General features: G+C 28.3%; 1 protein-coding gene across 2 annotated transcripts; it reads right to left on the minus strand.

The window, feature by feature from the left end:
* Window positions 1-11251: 11251 nt before the first annotated feature.
* Window positions 11252-15091, minus strand: LOC124930751. Of its 2 annotated transcripts, XM_047471102.1 has the most exons (9): window positions 14881-15091; window positions 14181-14588; window positions 13634-14150; window positions 13277-13547; window positions 13002-13193; window positions 12756-12929; window positions 12030-12230; window positions 11846-11959; window positions 11252-11761 (listed from the first exon to the last, which is right to left on the minus strand). In XM_047471102.1, exons 2-9 carry the CDS (start codon window positions 14452-14454, stop codon window positions 11453-11455), a joined length of 2052 nt encoding a protein of 683 aa, XP_047327058.1. In that variant the 5' UTR covers window positions 14455-14588; window positions 14881-15091; the 3' UTR covers window positions 11252-11452. The 2 variants fall into 2 exon arrangements, with proteins under 2 accessions (XP_047327058.1, XP_047327057.1); XM_047471101.1 differs by having other exon boundaries at window positions 13634-14588.
* Window positions 15092-15139: the final 48 nt, after the last annotated feature.

Raw genomic sequence — 15139 nt, forward strand, 5'->3', positions numbered from 1 at the left:
GGTATTCCTTATATGTTTACTTTAGTCTACTAACATTTTCATTCATTTTCTCAATATTAATTTTCATTTCTAAACTATTCACCCCTCTCCAATTTCACACATATTTAATTTTGCGAAATATAATTGTATAATTAAAATTAAATATATTAAATTAAAAAATATTATAATCAAATACATTATATAAACATTCAAAAGGAATATTACATAAACATTAAAATAACATATAATAAAAATAATATATATTACTAGACATTAAATATTTTGACTATGTTCAAATAACCACGAACTATGTCTTATATGTTTTTTTTGTTCACATCGTTGACAAACTATTCCTCTTTTGAAAGGTTTTCATTTCAAGTTGAATATGCAAATTGTGATCTTTCATTATGTTTTTCTTTTCTTCTTCTTGTGTCTTCAATTCATTCACATTTGGAAGAACATCTAATAGGATTAATAAATAATTATGTTAAGATCGTATTTTCAAATTTCAAAAACATGGATAGATAATGACATAATTTAATATATTGTTATTTTTTTTTATGTAATGCATTTTTTTTTATATTTAATATAATATATTTTATTTTAGTGTATAATATTTATTTTATTTAGTTATTTAATTTAGTATGTTTAATTTTAGTTATATATATTATATTTATAAAATTAAATAATTTTTAAAATTTGGAAAAAGAATATTAGTAATTTAGGGATAGAATATAAAAACATGTGTATATAGGAAGGTGAAATAGAATGTTAATATAACTCAATGAATTTTATAAACTAGGCGGATTGACAATAAGTATAGATACTACGCAATAGGTGCAACAATTTTGATTGAGTTTTCAAAAAAAAAAATTAAATATTGTCAAAAATTATTTTATATATTATTTTATTAATTAAATTATTTTATTTATTAATTAAAATATGTTTTTATTTAATAATAAATAAATATTTTATTTTTATTATCATTATTATTATATATTAATAATATTGAAGTATTTTACTTTAAAAAATATTTTTTCTTAAAACACCATTAATCCATTATTAAAATAAATCAAGGTTTATTTAAATAAGATGTAACGAACGAGATCTTGAAAGGATCCGTGTTTCTCACCACGACAGACCTTAGGATGATAAAACCTAGGTTCAAACTAGGGGATGAGATAATGAGGAGGATCGAGACGGAGAATGCGTTTATAATCTCCGCCTCATTCTACTTCCGGAATTTTATTTTACTACCATCCATGTCCTGTTCGGCACCGTTATCTAATATTATTTAAAAAAACAAAAAAATTATAAAATTATATAAATGATGTTTTTAATATTATATACATGATAATATATTAAAAAATTATATTATTATAAAAAATAAATTTAAAACATTTATAAAATAAAATAAATAAATAAATATATGGGCAACTTATCTAGGTGGTCCTCTAATTACTCCGATCGTTCACTTTTAGTCCTCAAATTATTTTTTAAAACAATTCGCCCTTTAACTTTTAAAAAGGTCAACAATGACCCTTCCGTCAACTTATTAGTTAAACATAATTGTTATGGTAGAATTGAGATGAGATCGGAGCGATAAGACATAAATACCATCCCGATATTCAACTACCGATCAAACAAAAAAAACTTCACCTACAGTATAATTCGCATAGAAAATTGCCTGACGGATTATGATCCTTTAAACCATTCACTTATAATCATTAAACTTATATAAAATATCAATTAAGTTAATTTTATTAAATTTAATATTAAACTATTACATATATATTTATATTATTTAAAACTATAAATAAAAATTACATAACCCAATTAATATTGAATCTTCGTGTGAGATCAGTCCTCACCTCTTAATCTATTCGTAGAAAACACAAATCAATATTTTGTGATGTTGTATGTATTACTACCAACATAAATCAATAAAAAAATATAATTAATATTCCATATTTTAAAATGTATCACATATCTAATATAAGCCCACTCAAACAATTCATAATATAAATATGCTTTATATATATATATATATATATATATATATATATATATATATATATATATATATATATATATATATATATATATATATATTCATTTTTGTTAATATAAATATAATTTTTATATTTATTTATAAAATTAAAATTATTTATAAAATTGTAAAATAATATAATCTTCTCTTCCCAAATTTAAAGTTATAAAAATTTAAGTGATTTAAAATAATATAATCTTACTATATTTAAAATTAAAAAAGTTTAACTGGTTTAAACATTTACGTAAATCAGACACAATAACGTTTTTTAAAATTAAAAATTATAAGATTTAAAAATAATTCGAGATTTCAACCGTATTGATTTTACCTATCAAAGGTATCGAGTTGGATTACACTAAATCTCGAAAATTACCACAATTATGGGTTGCTTTTTAAAAATTCAAACATAATTATAAGGTAACAAATTACGTTAACATTTAATGAATGTAGTTTAAGGGTAAATGTCGTATCTAAGAAACGTGCAATTAAAGTGAGGACAATATAGTAAAAGTGTGAGAGGTCGAACTTAAGGATGACAACGAGACAATACTCCATGAGTACTTAACTACCCATTTTGAATCCGTAAGTACCCGAAACTCAACGATACTCAAAATCTCATTATAACCAGTTAAGAATTTTACACATACACAAAAATATTTATAAATTTATATTAAAAAGGAAGGAGACAATAGCAAGTTACTCTTATAAATATGAGTTAAATTTATCCATATAAGTTTGGGGAATGTTATTGTCTATTATTTTATTTTAGTTAATACAATATACTTTATTTTTTCTATTAGAACTATAAGTTGTACTAACAATAGAAAATATGAATATTTAAAATGTCATCAAACACACTCGAAACACAGTGAAATTAATTATTTAAAAAAAATAATTAAAACATAAGTCAAAACATTCACCAATGAATAAAACATAAAATATTAACATTAACGAGTTCGAAGATTCTCAAAAAGATTAATGAGTTTTTATTGATTTTTTAAAGTTTTTATATCGTCATAATAATAGCGTTGTGGATTAATCCATCAGTCGACCTCGATCATTGAACGTCTTACGATTTATTTCGAGTCAAATAGTCTACCAAAAGATAACCGGTATAGAGATTCATCGACTCAATCCAACCAAACTCACCGTTTCTATCCAAACTTTCTAACAATTGACTATTGACTTATGTATCATCCACTCATTAATAATCATTTTCTAAAATATGCTTTGAGAATTTGTTACACCCATATTAATAAGAGAGCTTTGTTAAATGAAACTAAATTCCTGATTTCAAGTCCCTAATTCTTAAATTTCTGTACTTTCTACACTTTAACCCAATGGTTAAATTGACTAAATGACCAAAAAGAGCTCGGATGAATCCCATAACTTTTTTTTTCCATATATTATTTACATATTCACGATCACACTCTTAAAAATAATATACAAATATACTATAAATGTGGACATAGAGGCCAATTACCCATTCTCAACAGAAATTTCAATTTTTTTAATCTCCGATCCCCACCCTATTACAACTAATTGTACTCAATTCCAAAATCCAATAATCCTTCTGAGACAAACATACACATTTGGTCTAGGTACAAACCGACTAAACAAGACTTACCAAAGATGGAAAAACATAACAGAGACTCTTATTACAGACTTTCCAATATTTAAGACAGGATCAGTTATAACATTTCCAGCCCGTGATAAGATCCAAATCATTTATGGAATTTATAAAACCAAAATCCCTCTCCGGTGCAAACAGGGGTGGATCTATGCATATCAGCCCACACCGATTTTTTTTTAATGATAAAAATGTGATATTATTTTTAATTTCTTTAAAATTTTCAATATAATTCATTGTTGTTAATCTAATTATTAAAAAAACGGTCAAACTTACATTTATTCACTCGTTTTATTCAAAATTTTCTCTTTATTTTTTTAAGCCCGCCCTAATTTATTTTCAAGCTCACTCAACTCTAAATCCTGAATTCGTCGTTAGGTGCAGAGAATACACATCTATAATTTTCAAATACCCAATGATATCCTCAATCTCAATCGTGTAAGTTTTTTAAAAACTCACATAAACATGTTATAATCAATATTTTTTTTATTTTTTTCTTGTATTTTTATTAGAAGAAGAGATTTTTGTGAGTTGTGTCATTGATGATTAAAAAGTTGTATTTAATCAAATTTCTTATATATATTTTCATAAATTAATGAAGAATAAAATATTGTTGTAAAATCATAAATAAGATATGAAACCGTGTTCATTTTATTTTAATCATATTTTTTTAATATATAGTTGATAGACCACTTTGCAATTATTAATATCCTAATATTGTATAAATATGTGTAGAACGTTTTATATATCACAAATTTTGAATGATGAAGAAGAAAAATAATTCAATATGATTTTTTTTTTTTAATAAAAGTGAGATTTTTTTATGAAATTAAATTATATAATAATTTAAATATATAATAGACTACCTCATATTATCTTAGTCTTTTGATAATAAATGTACATACTTAAATAACTTCATCAGTTAAAAATACATTTTAAAATATATATAATCAGATTCACATTTAAAAATATGTGTAGAATGTTTTATACATCACAAATTTTGAATGATGAAGAAGAAAAATAATTTAATATAGATTTTTATTTTTAATAAAAGTGAGATTTTTTTATGAAATTAAATAATATATTAATTTAAATAATAGACTACCTCTTATTACTTGAAATCTTTTGATAATAAATGTACATACTTAAATAGCTTCAATATCATTTAAAAATACATTTTTAAATATATATATATAATCAGATTATGTCAGATTCTGAGGATTTAAAAAAAATGATCAAAATATATTACAAAATTAATAAAGTATAATCATTTTCTCAACAGAAAGATTTACTTAATCATAATGGCATTAATGAATAGTGCTCTTAATAAGAAAAAGTAAATAAATATAAGTTTATTATATATTTTCAGTCTCACATTTTCAAAAATAATTGAATTAGTTTCTTATCATTAATACCACCTTTTCTATGTTTGACTAAATTTAATTACAAATATTTTTTCAACCAATCCTATTCTCATTTTTTTTAAAAACATATACTTTTAATTAATTAACCCATTTTTCAATAAACTATTTAAAAATAACTCATTAATTGTTATCAAATCAAATAAACCTTTATTTTTTTTTCTATCATTGCCAGCTTATTATCTTGTTGTAATAAGTCTCCTTTTCATTTTTCTATTTCATCCAACGTCTCTAATTTACAAAATCTTGAGTTTTCAAATTTGAAATCTTTTGGTCTCGTTTGGATAAGCTTATAATTGAAATAACATTTCCTTGTAAAAATGTTTCTTTTAATATAAATAATGTTATAAATATATTTACCCAAAAACAAACAAAGCCTCTTTTTGATATTACTTAATAATATATATTTAGTGAGTTGTTTATTAATAAATTGTGAGAGATTGGAGAGATCGAGGACGAAGAAGGTGGTGATCGATTTTTCATTTTCTAGAGCAACCACACTGTGAGTTAATTCATTCATGTTTTTTTTTTCTTTCATAAAATGAACATTCTTTCTTCTTCTTAGTACACATTTTGTTTATTTGTTTGTACTTTATTAATATTTTTCGGAATGGTTCGATGGATATATATACTAACTATATATTTGCTTGTGTCCTAAATAAAAGAACGGTTCAGACCAGATCGAGCAGCCTGCCTATCATCTATCCATAGGTAATTTAATTCTCTATTTTAATTTTAGTATTACAAATCATTGAGTTTTTGTCTGTCTATTTGATTTATTTCTAGATCTGCCTTGGTTTTTGTTTGTTTTTGGTCTGTAATGATGTGACTTTCTAGATCTGCCTTGGTTTTTGTGTTTTTGGGTATATAATGATGTGATTGATATAAGGTATGCATTTTCTTGCTCGGTAGATTTGTACCTATGGCTTGTTTGATGAAAAGATTTTTGGAATAAAATCCAATTTTTATCCTAAAATTCAAATTTTTATTCAAAAATCCAAACATTTTATTAACTATCAAATTAAATAATTTTATTATTTAAATACTAAAATTACCCTCTAATTTTATCTTTTCTCTCTAAACCATCATTCTCTCACTTACACCATATCCTCTAAAGTCAAAGGACAAATTAGTCTTCAAAGTTTAAAAACTACTTTTTTTTCTATTTTTTATCAAATAAAGGATTTTTGGATAAAACCCAGATAAAACTAAAAAAAAACTCTTTTCTCAAACAAGGATATTTATATATATGTTTGTCACAAAATTGCAATGAGTTGTAATCTGTCCATTTCCTTAAATATATGGTTTTTATAATGTCTTTATTCTTTTCTATATATTATTTTTAAATTGTTCATAAAAACAAGGTGAATTGTAATTAGCTCAACTATCTATAAGAGTCTGATTTAATAGAGCAACAATTTTATATTTAATTTTCATTAATAACTCCTGAGTTGAAGCAGGTCAATGTTAGTGGAAATCATATGAGTTGTTTTCTACTGAACAAATCTATGTTTTTAGTTATGTGACATGTTTTTTTTTTTATTCTTTTAAATTGAATCATATATATATATTATATATATTATATATATATATATATAGTTAGTTAGTTTTTAACTATATAAAAATATCTGATGATTCTTTTCTACTAGGAAAATAACATCCATTTGGATCAATTCAACAATTTTAAAACAAATTTAAACTTGTACAGGAAATGGGTTGTTTAGAAAATCAGACCTAGATCTATTATATATGTAGATGTAAGTATGATTTTTTAATGCTGTTTGCAATTTATTAATTATGCTTCGATGATTTTTGTCGTTACGTGTATGTTTTGTACTATTTCTGTTGTCGTTACCTGTGTATGTTTTTGTACTATTTCTGTTGTCGTTACCTGTGTATGTTTTGTACTCTTTCTTTTGTCGTCACATCTTCTTTAGTAGATTTTGTTTTCAATTACATACTTGTAACATAATTTGTACACTAAATGCTTAATTGTTGCATTTGATTTTATTAGGATTCTTTTGAATAAATTACACTTAACTAATTTATTTTATTCAAAATTGTCTTAACAATGGAAGGTTTTTTGTCACCAAAGCTTGAAGATGGATCCAAAAAACAACATTCCTTCTAACGGCTTCAATGGATCATCTTCCATCGATCGAAACGACAACCAAACCCCGGTTGTAAACGATTCAACTCAACTGCCTGTTGTAGCCCCCTTGGCTATAGAAGAACCAACTATCTCACTCCCATCCCAATTACCCAACAACCTCAACCATGTTGGCCATGATCCACGACAATTTGACATAAGTTCTCTATATCGAGATGGAAGAATTGACCTAAGATTGGTTCAGAAAGCCAGCAACTTCATCAACGAGCAGTACATGAACCAGCAGCAAATCGCCAACAATGCTAGTGCAGCCGCGATTGGTAGTGCATCTAGCAGCACAACAAAGCGGGGGCCCATAATTGACAATGTTCATGTGCTAAACAGGTGGTTAATGCTTAACTCTTAATTAGAAGTTTTTTTTTGTAAATGATTTTTTCTATACTAACAACATAAATATAACTATTTGCAATTTTCATGAAACAAAGTGACACAAGTCAATCAAGCAGGAAAAGACCTTTCCATTCCCCCGATTTCCAAGTCCCAAACTTCTTGAATGGACCTCATTGTCCACAGCCCAAGTACCAAGCATTGACAAGGTAAGTCTTAACATTTTTTAATTGATGCATGTTCTCATATTATGTTACTATGGTTAGAGATTTTTATTTGAATTTAACAAATAATTTGTCGATATAGGCCGCCACATTCTACTAATGACAAGGCACCATGTCTTATTAAGGAAAATACAGGTTTTCTAATGTCTCTCTTTTATTAACTATAATTAAGTAAACATCATTCATATTAAAGACTAATATTATCTTTGTGCTTATTTGATTAGATGGTGGTAAAGCGAAGATTGAACTAGGAACCAGTTCTCAGGTTAACATTTACAATTACTTAAGTTTACATATAGAATAGTGTAAATATATTCTTGTATTATTAAAATAAACATTGTCATTGTCACACTATATATACCCTTAACAAGTAAATAGAAATTGAACATTATTATAGGTATTTTGTAATCATTTTGGGTTAATTTGATTTTACATCTGAAATTGAAATTTGTGCAGCTGCCTAATCAGATTGGAGGAATGAACCAAGTTACAAATGGGTAAGTTTATTATTTAATTTGTTTCAATTAACAACTATATATAACCTAAGTTTATGCATAATATGAACTTAACCACAATTCTGAATTCCAGAAATAATGCAGAGCACGAACAACTTTCTGAGTCAGAAAAATTACATTTGTTATTACAGTTGTTAAAAGATGCATGTAATAAAGGTACTTAAATATTTATTATTATTAGTATTATAACTCATGTCAATATTAGTTTGTTTTATTATTCAATTATCCTTAACTTATTGGGGTTTTCTTATAAATTTGTTTGTTTCAGCACCACCAGTTGTGAACTCAGAGCCCCAAATCTGTATTGGTCATGTAACTGGAGGAGGCGTAATCAATACCAATGAAGTTATGATTCCATACCCAGAAAAAAATAATGTCTGCGCTGAAAACAACCCTACTCAAGTGCTGCCCGAGGAGAATGATCGGCTGATTGAAGCTCGATCGCCACTGATAACCTTTGCACCCTTAGAAGAAAATGAAGATTTTGTGGACCCGCTGCTATGGGTAAACGATGACGAGCCTTTGGTCTATTCGAAGAAGTTGGATTTTTCTTATCTTGGGGAAGACATGTAACTAATGATCGAGTCAACATGAACCTTGTTGGTGGGATGCTTTTAGTTCTTGAAGATCATAAAGGTTGACTTTGCATGATAGGTTTGTTATTTACATTTAAATAGTGTCTTTTGGTTATTTGTCATGGATATTATTTGCTTGCATAATTTCTATTTGTGATGGAGAAGGACAATTTTGAACAATTCTTGGATTGGTTAATTATGTTTTATGGAGTTTACAAGACTTTATGCTGCTTTCAAGTATTTTCTTTAAATACATATTTGAATGAAACCTATTCTAGATTAAGTGATTATTGTTGAGTTAACTTTGTACTATTCTTTTAAGATAGTTTATATAAATAGTAATCTTTAATAAAATTATCTATACAACATTCTATTGTCAATCATACCACTTCAACAATGGTATGTTTTTTGTCACCAAAGCTTCAAGATGGATGGAACCGAAAAACAACATTCCTTCTTACGGCTTCAATTGACCATCTTCTATCTATCCAAATGAACGGCCAAACCCCCGTTGTAAACAATATAACTCAACTGCAATGTGACCCCCTTGCTATTGAAGAACCAAAGATCCCCGCTCATCCGAATTACCCAACAACCTCAACCATGTTGGCTATGATCCACGATATTTTTACATAACTTCTCTATATCGTGGAGGAAGAATTGACAATCTAGGGTGACCATTATTGACAATCTTCATTTTTTATTTTTAAATGATTTCTTTCTATACTAACAACATAGATACTATTACTTGTAATTTTCATGAAACAAAGTGTCCAGTAGAACACAAGGCAATCAAGCAGGAAAATGCATTTCCATATGACTGATTGCCCCAAACTTCTTGAACGACCCTCGTTATCGTTATCGCCAACCCAAGTACCAAGCATTGACCACGTAAGCCTTAAAAATTTTTAAATGGAACATCTTCTCAAATTATTTTATAGTTTGGGAATTTTATTTGAATTTAACAAGTAATTGTCAATATATATGTGTCATCAAATGGTAGCGCATCGACTAAAAAATATTATATTGTGCTTCTTCCGATGGTAACGCGTAGACTGAAAATATTATCTTGTGTTTCTTCAGATGATAGCGCGTCGCTTGAATTAGGATCGAGTGACATTTATCGGTTAACATTTACATTTACTCAAGTTTGCGTATAGAATGGTGTTCGTAAATATATATAATTAAATTATCATTTTAAGAAATTTTGTATTATTAAAATAAATGTTTGAAATGTAAATATATATATATATATATATATATATAACTTGCACGTTATTATTATCATATGATTAGCTAATGATGATCACTTTGACGGACAAGTTTGATTTTTCTTTTTGGGGAGACATGTAGTGATTGGAATCAATTTTCAAATTGAACATTTTTTATCATTCAACTTCACAAATTAATCTTTTTTCCGTTCATTTTCAAACTATTTAACTTTACTATTCAAATTTAGTTTTTCTTTTCTTTTTAATTAATTAATTTATTTACCTCTAAACTCATTATTATTATTATTATTATTATTATTATATATATATATATATATTATTAATTTTTTTGTTAAATATTTAAATTATTATTTTTATAAATTTAATTATTTATATTTTAATATATATTAAATTTCAATTATTATTTTATATAATTTTTTATTATTTTTTAAGTTTTCATCCAATATTATATAAATAAGAATGGTTTAAATATAATAACAAACACATTTCAAAACACATTCAAAGTGTCACTTAACAAAGTCAATACATATTAAAAATATAAACCACAAATATTCATTAACTAACAAACCTAACTTAAAATCTAGTATTAACAATTCTAGAGAAGCAAAAAAAAAATAGTATTCAATGAGATGGATAACTCACGAAAAAACATAATTTGTGAGACGAAAAAACATAATTTGTAGGAGATGTGACCAAGAATGTAAAATATGAGACGTAGTAAAATCGTTAATAATTTAAATAATGATCATTGTAATTATTTTTTTTTATGAAGTATTAAATTATTATATTGTTATGTTTAAAATATTTTAAATTTATTAATATTTATCAGTTATTTATGAAAAATTAAATATTTATTATATTATATAAATATTAATTAAAATATAAATATATATATATATATTAAAATATAAATAATTAAATTTATAAAAATAATAATTAAAATATATATTAAAATATAAATAATCAAATTTATAAAAAAATATAATTTAAATCAAATTTATAAAATATCCAAGATGTTCAACCATTTCCTTAGCAACTTATTAAAAAATTTCTGTAGTAACATCTATTATAATTTTAACTAGATTCAAAAACATTTCATATAGAAACATGAAGAGGGGCAGCCAAACATATACAAATATGACAATTGACATCAATGATATTAAGAATTAATTCATTCTAATTAAATAAAAGTCTTTACTAATACAATACCAAATCCCCATCATAAACTAATGGATCCAATCAAATTCCAAACTGAAAATGATTTTTATTATAATTTTAACTAGATTCAAAAGCATTTATCCTTATATACAAACAAGAAAACAATCACGCCTAATTCCAAACTTCACGAAGGAGTTCATACCTTACAGTTCTTCCATTAGCGACGTCAACAGATGGAGATGATGGGAAATTCTGAATGAAGGATGTTAGAGGTGACTGCAACTCCTCCAATTCCTCATCACTCGTATACCCTTTTCGTTGTATGACAGACGCATTCCTCGAAAGTTGATGAGATTTAGTTCCTGCTTCTGCAACTTTCTCCGCCACGTCCTTCGAACAGGGAGGGGTATAGATAACCGGAGAAGCTCTATAAGGGAAGCTTCCAGCTGATTCTCCAGATATTCTGCGTTCTATCAGACACTGAAACAGTACACATGTAATAATTTATGAACAATGTGGATTTTTAGCATTTATGCAACGTTTGAAACTCGTAAGAAGGGATACCTCGGCATTTAATGACTCTAAAACAGCACCAGGAACAGGGTCTGGGCAGAACTCGTCTGGGGTGAAGTTGCAGAGTATTCGTTTGACCAATGGAAGACCGATAGATGGACAAACCTACAAAAAGTATGTATTATAGTTTAGCCATCTTACTTGTTGAAGTATAAGGAAATTGCAAGATAATAACCTCTTCTCTAACTGGCCGATTTATAAGCATGTCTTTTGGAAGCATCAAAAGATCACTAAGGGAACTGAGAAGGTTGAAATGTTTTGACTCGACATTTCCACCTTGATTATCATCATCTGAGTTGATCTGCTCATTTTCCTTTGATGAATCATATTCATTGGTTCCAAACAGCTCAACAAGCAATCTAGACCAATTTCCGATCTATATGAAAAAAGAAAAAGGGGAAAAAGTCGGAATTTCCGATTAGATGGATAATCTTTTCTGTTTCAAGCTATAACATTAATGCAGGGTGAAACAAGGCCTTGCTTGGTTGGGATTCTCTTCTCAACATAATCACTTCTTTTAAGAATTAATTACCTTCATCAAATGATGTTGTTTTGATTTTAAATTTGATTCATTATGAAATTAGCAATGCAATAACACAGGTCATTTAAATATTTTTCAATCTAAAAACCATTTCTCTCCAAAATTCAAACAAGCTCCAAGTTCCGAGAATTGTCTTAAAGTTAATTTCACATTTACCTTAGTAAACCCTCATGAGGCTTTATCAATGCATTTAACTTCTCAAAACTAAGAACAATTTTCTTTCATTTTTAGTTTTCAGAATTATATATGGAAAAAGAACTAGCAGTTTATAATAAACCAACAATCCATTGGTTGTGACAAAGGCAAGTACAGCAAGATGACAGTAAAAAACAAAAGAAGAAAGGAAGAGAGAATACCCACCGAATTTTTCAGTTGTGCACCTGAACCAAAACTCAAATCCCCCGCAGGTATAGGCAAAACGTTAGGATCGATTATAGGATCTGATAAAGGATCAGTTGGAATCTCGTGAGCTGATTCACGCAGAATAGCATTAAACATAGCCACATCTAGCCTTGAAACACACTGTTCCATGACCTGGAGACATACAAGCATGTTTATGATAGACTCAAGATGGCGAAAATAAGAAGTTTGATGAAAAGAAAATACCTTTCTTGACAATGCAGGGAGGCAGCCACATTCATGCCCGCCTGCTCGAACTGGACAAAGTCGTTTAAGAGCATCCTCAAACGCATTTTTCCAGAGGTCAATCGAGTAGCTTCCTTTCTCATGATCGTCTGACGATAGCATTTTACCAGAATTCGTTTTTTCAGTTGGGGATTGCATGTTTGGAGTCAAAGCCTAGAATCATGACAACATATTTACCATTTACTTGTATCATAATTCATAAAGAAATATCACCACCATATGTACCAGATATTTACCTGCCACCAAATAGACTCAACTATCCTATTGAAAATCCAGTATTCAACTTTCTCTAGTGTGGCTATGAATGTGCTAGTCTCTTGCCAGTCATCGAGGAATTGCGTAAATCCCTGCTTAGAATTACCTTTCCATTTCAAAGATGATAGCTTGCTTTCACTTTTCTTTCCTTGACCTGCTACCTCAAAAATTCTTGAATGGGAGCATGAATTCCCAAAGACTTGCGAGATAATTTCCCTCAGAACAACAGTGTTGGACAACCAGAAAGACAACCTTAGGAAAAGGGAAACAACGTCAATATATACTCTTTGTCATTTTAAATTGTCTGAAAATCTGCTAGAATAATATTTTGATCATACCTTGGCACATCATTGCTGGAGGATTTGGCAACAAAAATAAGTCCAGAGATAGCACTTCTTGCAACTGTTGCCCGTTTGTCCGATGACCAATATTTGCAAGCGTGGATGTATAACCTAGAAAGCCTCCTAGCAGATGTATGCACTTTATGTGCTGAACTTCCATGCTCAGGTACAACAGAATAGAGTGAAATTTCAAGGGCAGCAACTTCTCTTAGCTCCTCTTCAAGTTTCTGAATTCTCATCTCCATCTCTTCAATTTTTTTGTCCATACCAGGTTTCTCTTTGTGCTCATCATTTGAGGCCTCCTCCAATACATCCACTTCCTTTACCTCATGAACAGGTTCGCCGTTAACACTGCAAGGATGAATTTTCACATTCTTTGAGGAGGCAATTTCTGTCAAGCCTTCATTGGATTCAATGCTGTTCTGCAATTCTCCATCTGGATCGGGTTCTCCATTTTCTTTCTTCTCTTCCCTCTCTAAACCAATGGAATTCGCGCTTATTTCTTCCTTATTCTCTTTTTCAGAAACTTCAGATGGTTTTAGATCTTGAGATGGCTCCTCCAATCTGCTGGTATCATCATCATCATCAGCATAATGTATGACCATGTTCTTATACACCTCAACAGGCTCTGTAGTAGGTTGTGAAAGGGTACATGGACTGGGATTCAGTTTTTCTGAAGAAGATTTAGATTCAGCTTCACTCTCAATCAAAGTATTACTGGCATGTTCTAGTGGAAGCTTTCGTTCTCTCCTTTGAGATCTTCCAGAATATTTCTTCTGATTATTGTTTGGAGTTATCTTCTTGTCAACCTCTTTCATAATACAAACTCAGTTAAACTTTAAAGACATCTATCATTTAGGAATCTAGAATCCAAGTTCTTGATACAATGCGCTATCAGTAAATATTCCAACCAAACAACTGCATTCGAATTCAACAGGTCTTTCCCTTGAATCTACATGAATAAAACACGTCAACAATCAAATTGAATGCGTAGATCAACATCAAAAGTAAATGCAGAAAGTTTAACTCCATCCATTCACTAGCTAAGATGAAATTGAACCCAATTAGGGATCTCGAGCAGTCTAAACACAACTGTTAATGAAATTGGTAAGCCATAACACAATTTATTCCTAGTTTAAGGGAATTCCATTGACGGTAGACAAACCAATCCAAAAGAAGTAAGCAGAATTGAAGCAAAGTACATTGGGAAGAAGCAGAAGATAGAAAAGAAACAAACTCACCACCGAGAAATCTTCTCTTAAACTTGGAGTCTCTCAAAAAGGTTCATTGGCACGACGATCGCGTCGCCATCTTTCAAAATTCGTTCACTCTCTCACACAAACACACACACACATGAGACATCCATTAATACAGACTCTCTCTCTCTCTCTTGAATTATGGAAGGTTATGAGTGCGGGGGAACAGCATGATTTAAAAGAGAAGAAGAATACGTAAATACAGTAGAGAGAGATAAACGCAAATGGTGGCCAGCGATGGGCGATG

The sequence above is a fragment of the Impatiens glandulifera genome, chromosome 3, assembly GCF_907164915.1.
Source record: "Impatiens glandulifera chromosome 3, dImpGla2.1, whole genome shotgun sequence".
Lineage (NCBI taxonomy): Eukaryota > Viridiplantae > Streptophyta > Magnoliopsida > Ericales > Balsaminaceae > Impatiens > Impatiens glandulifera.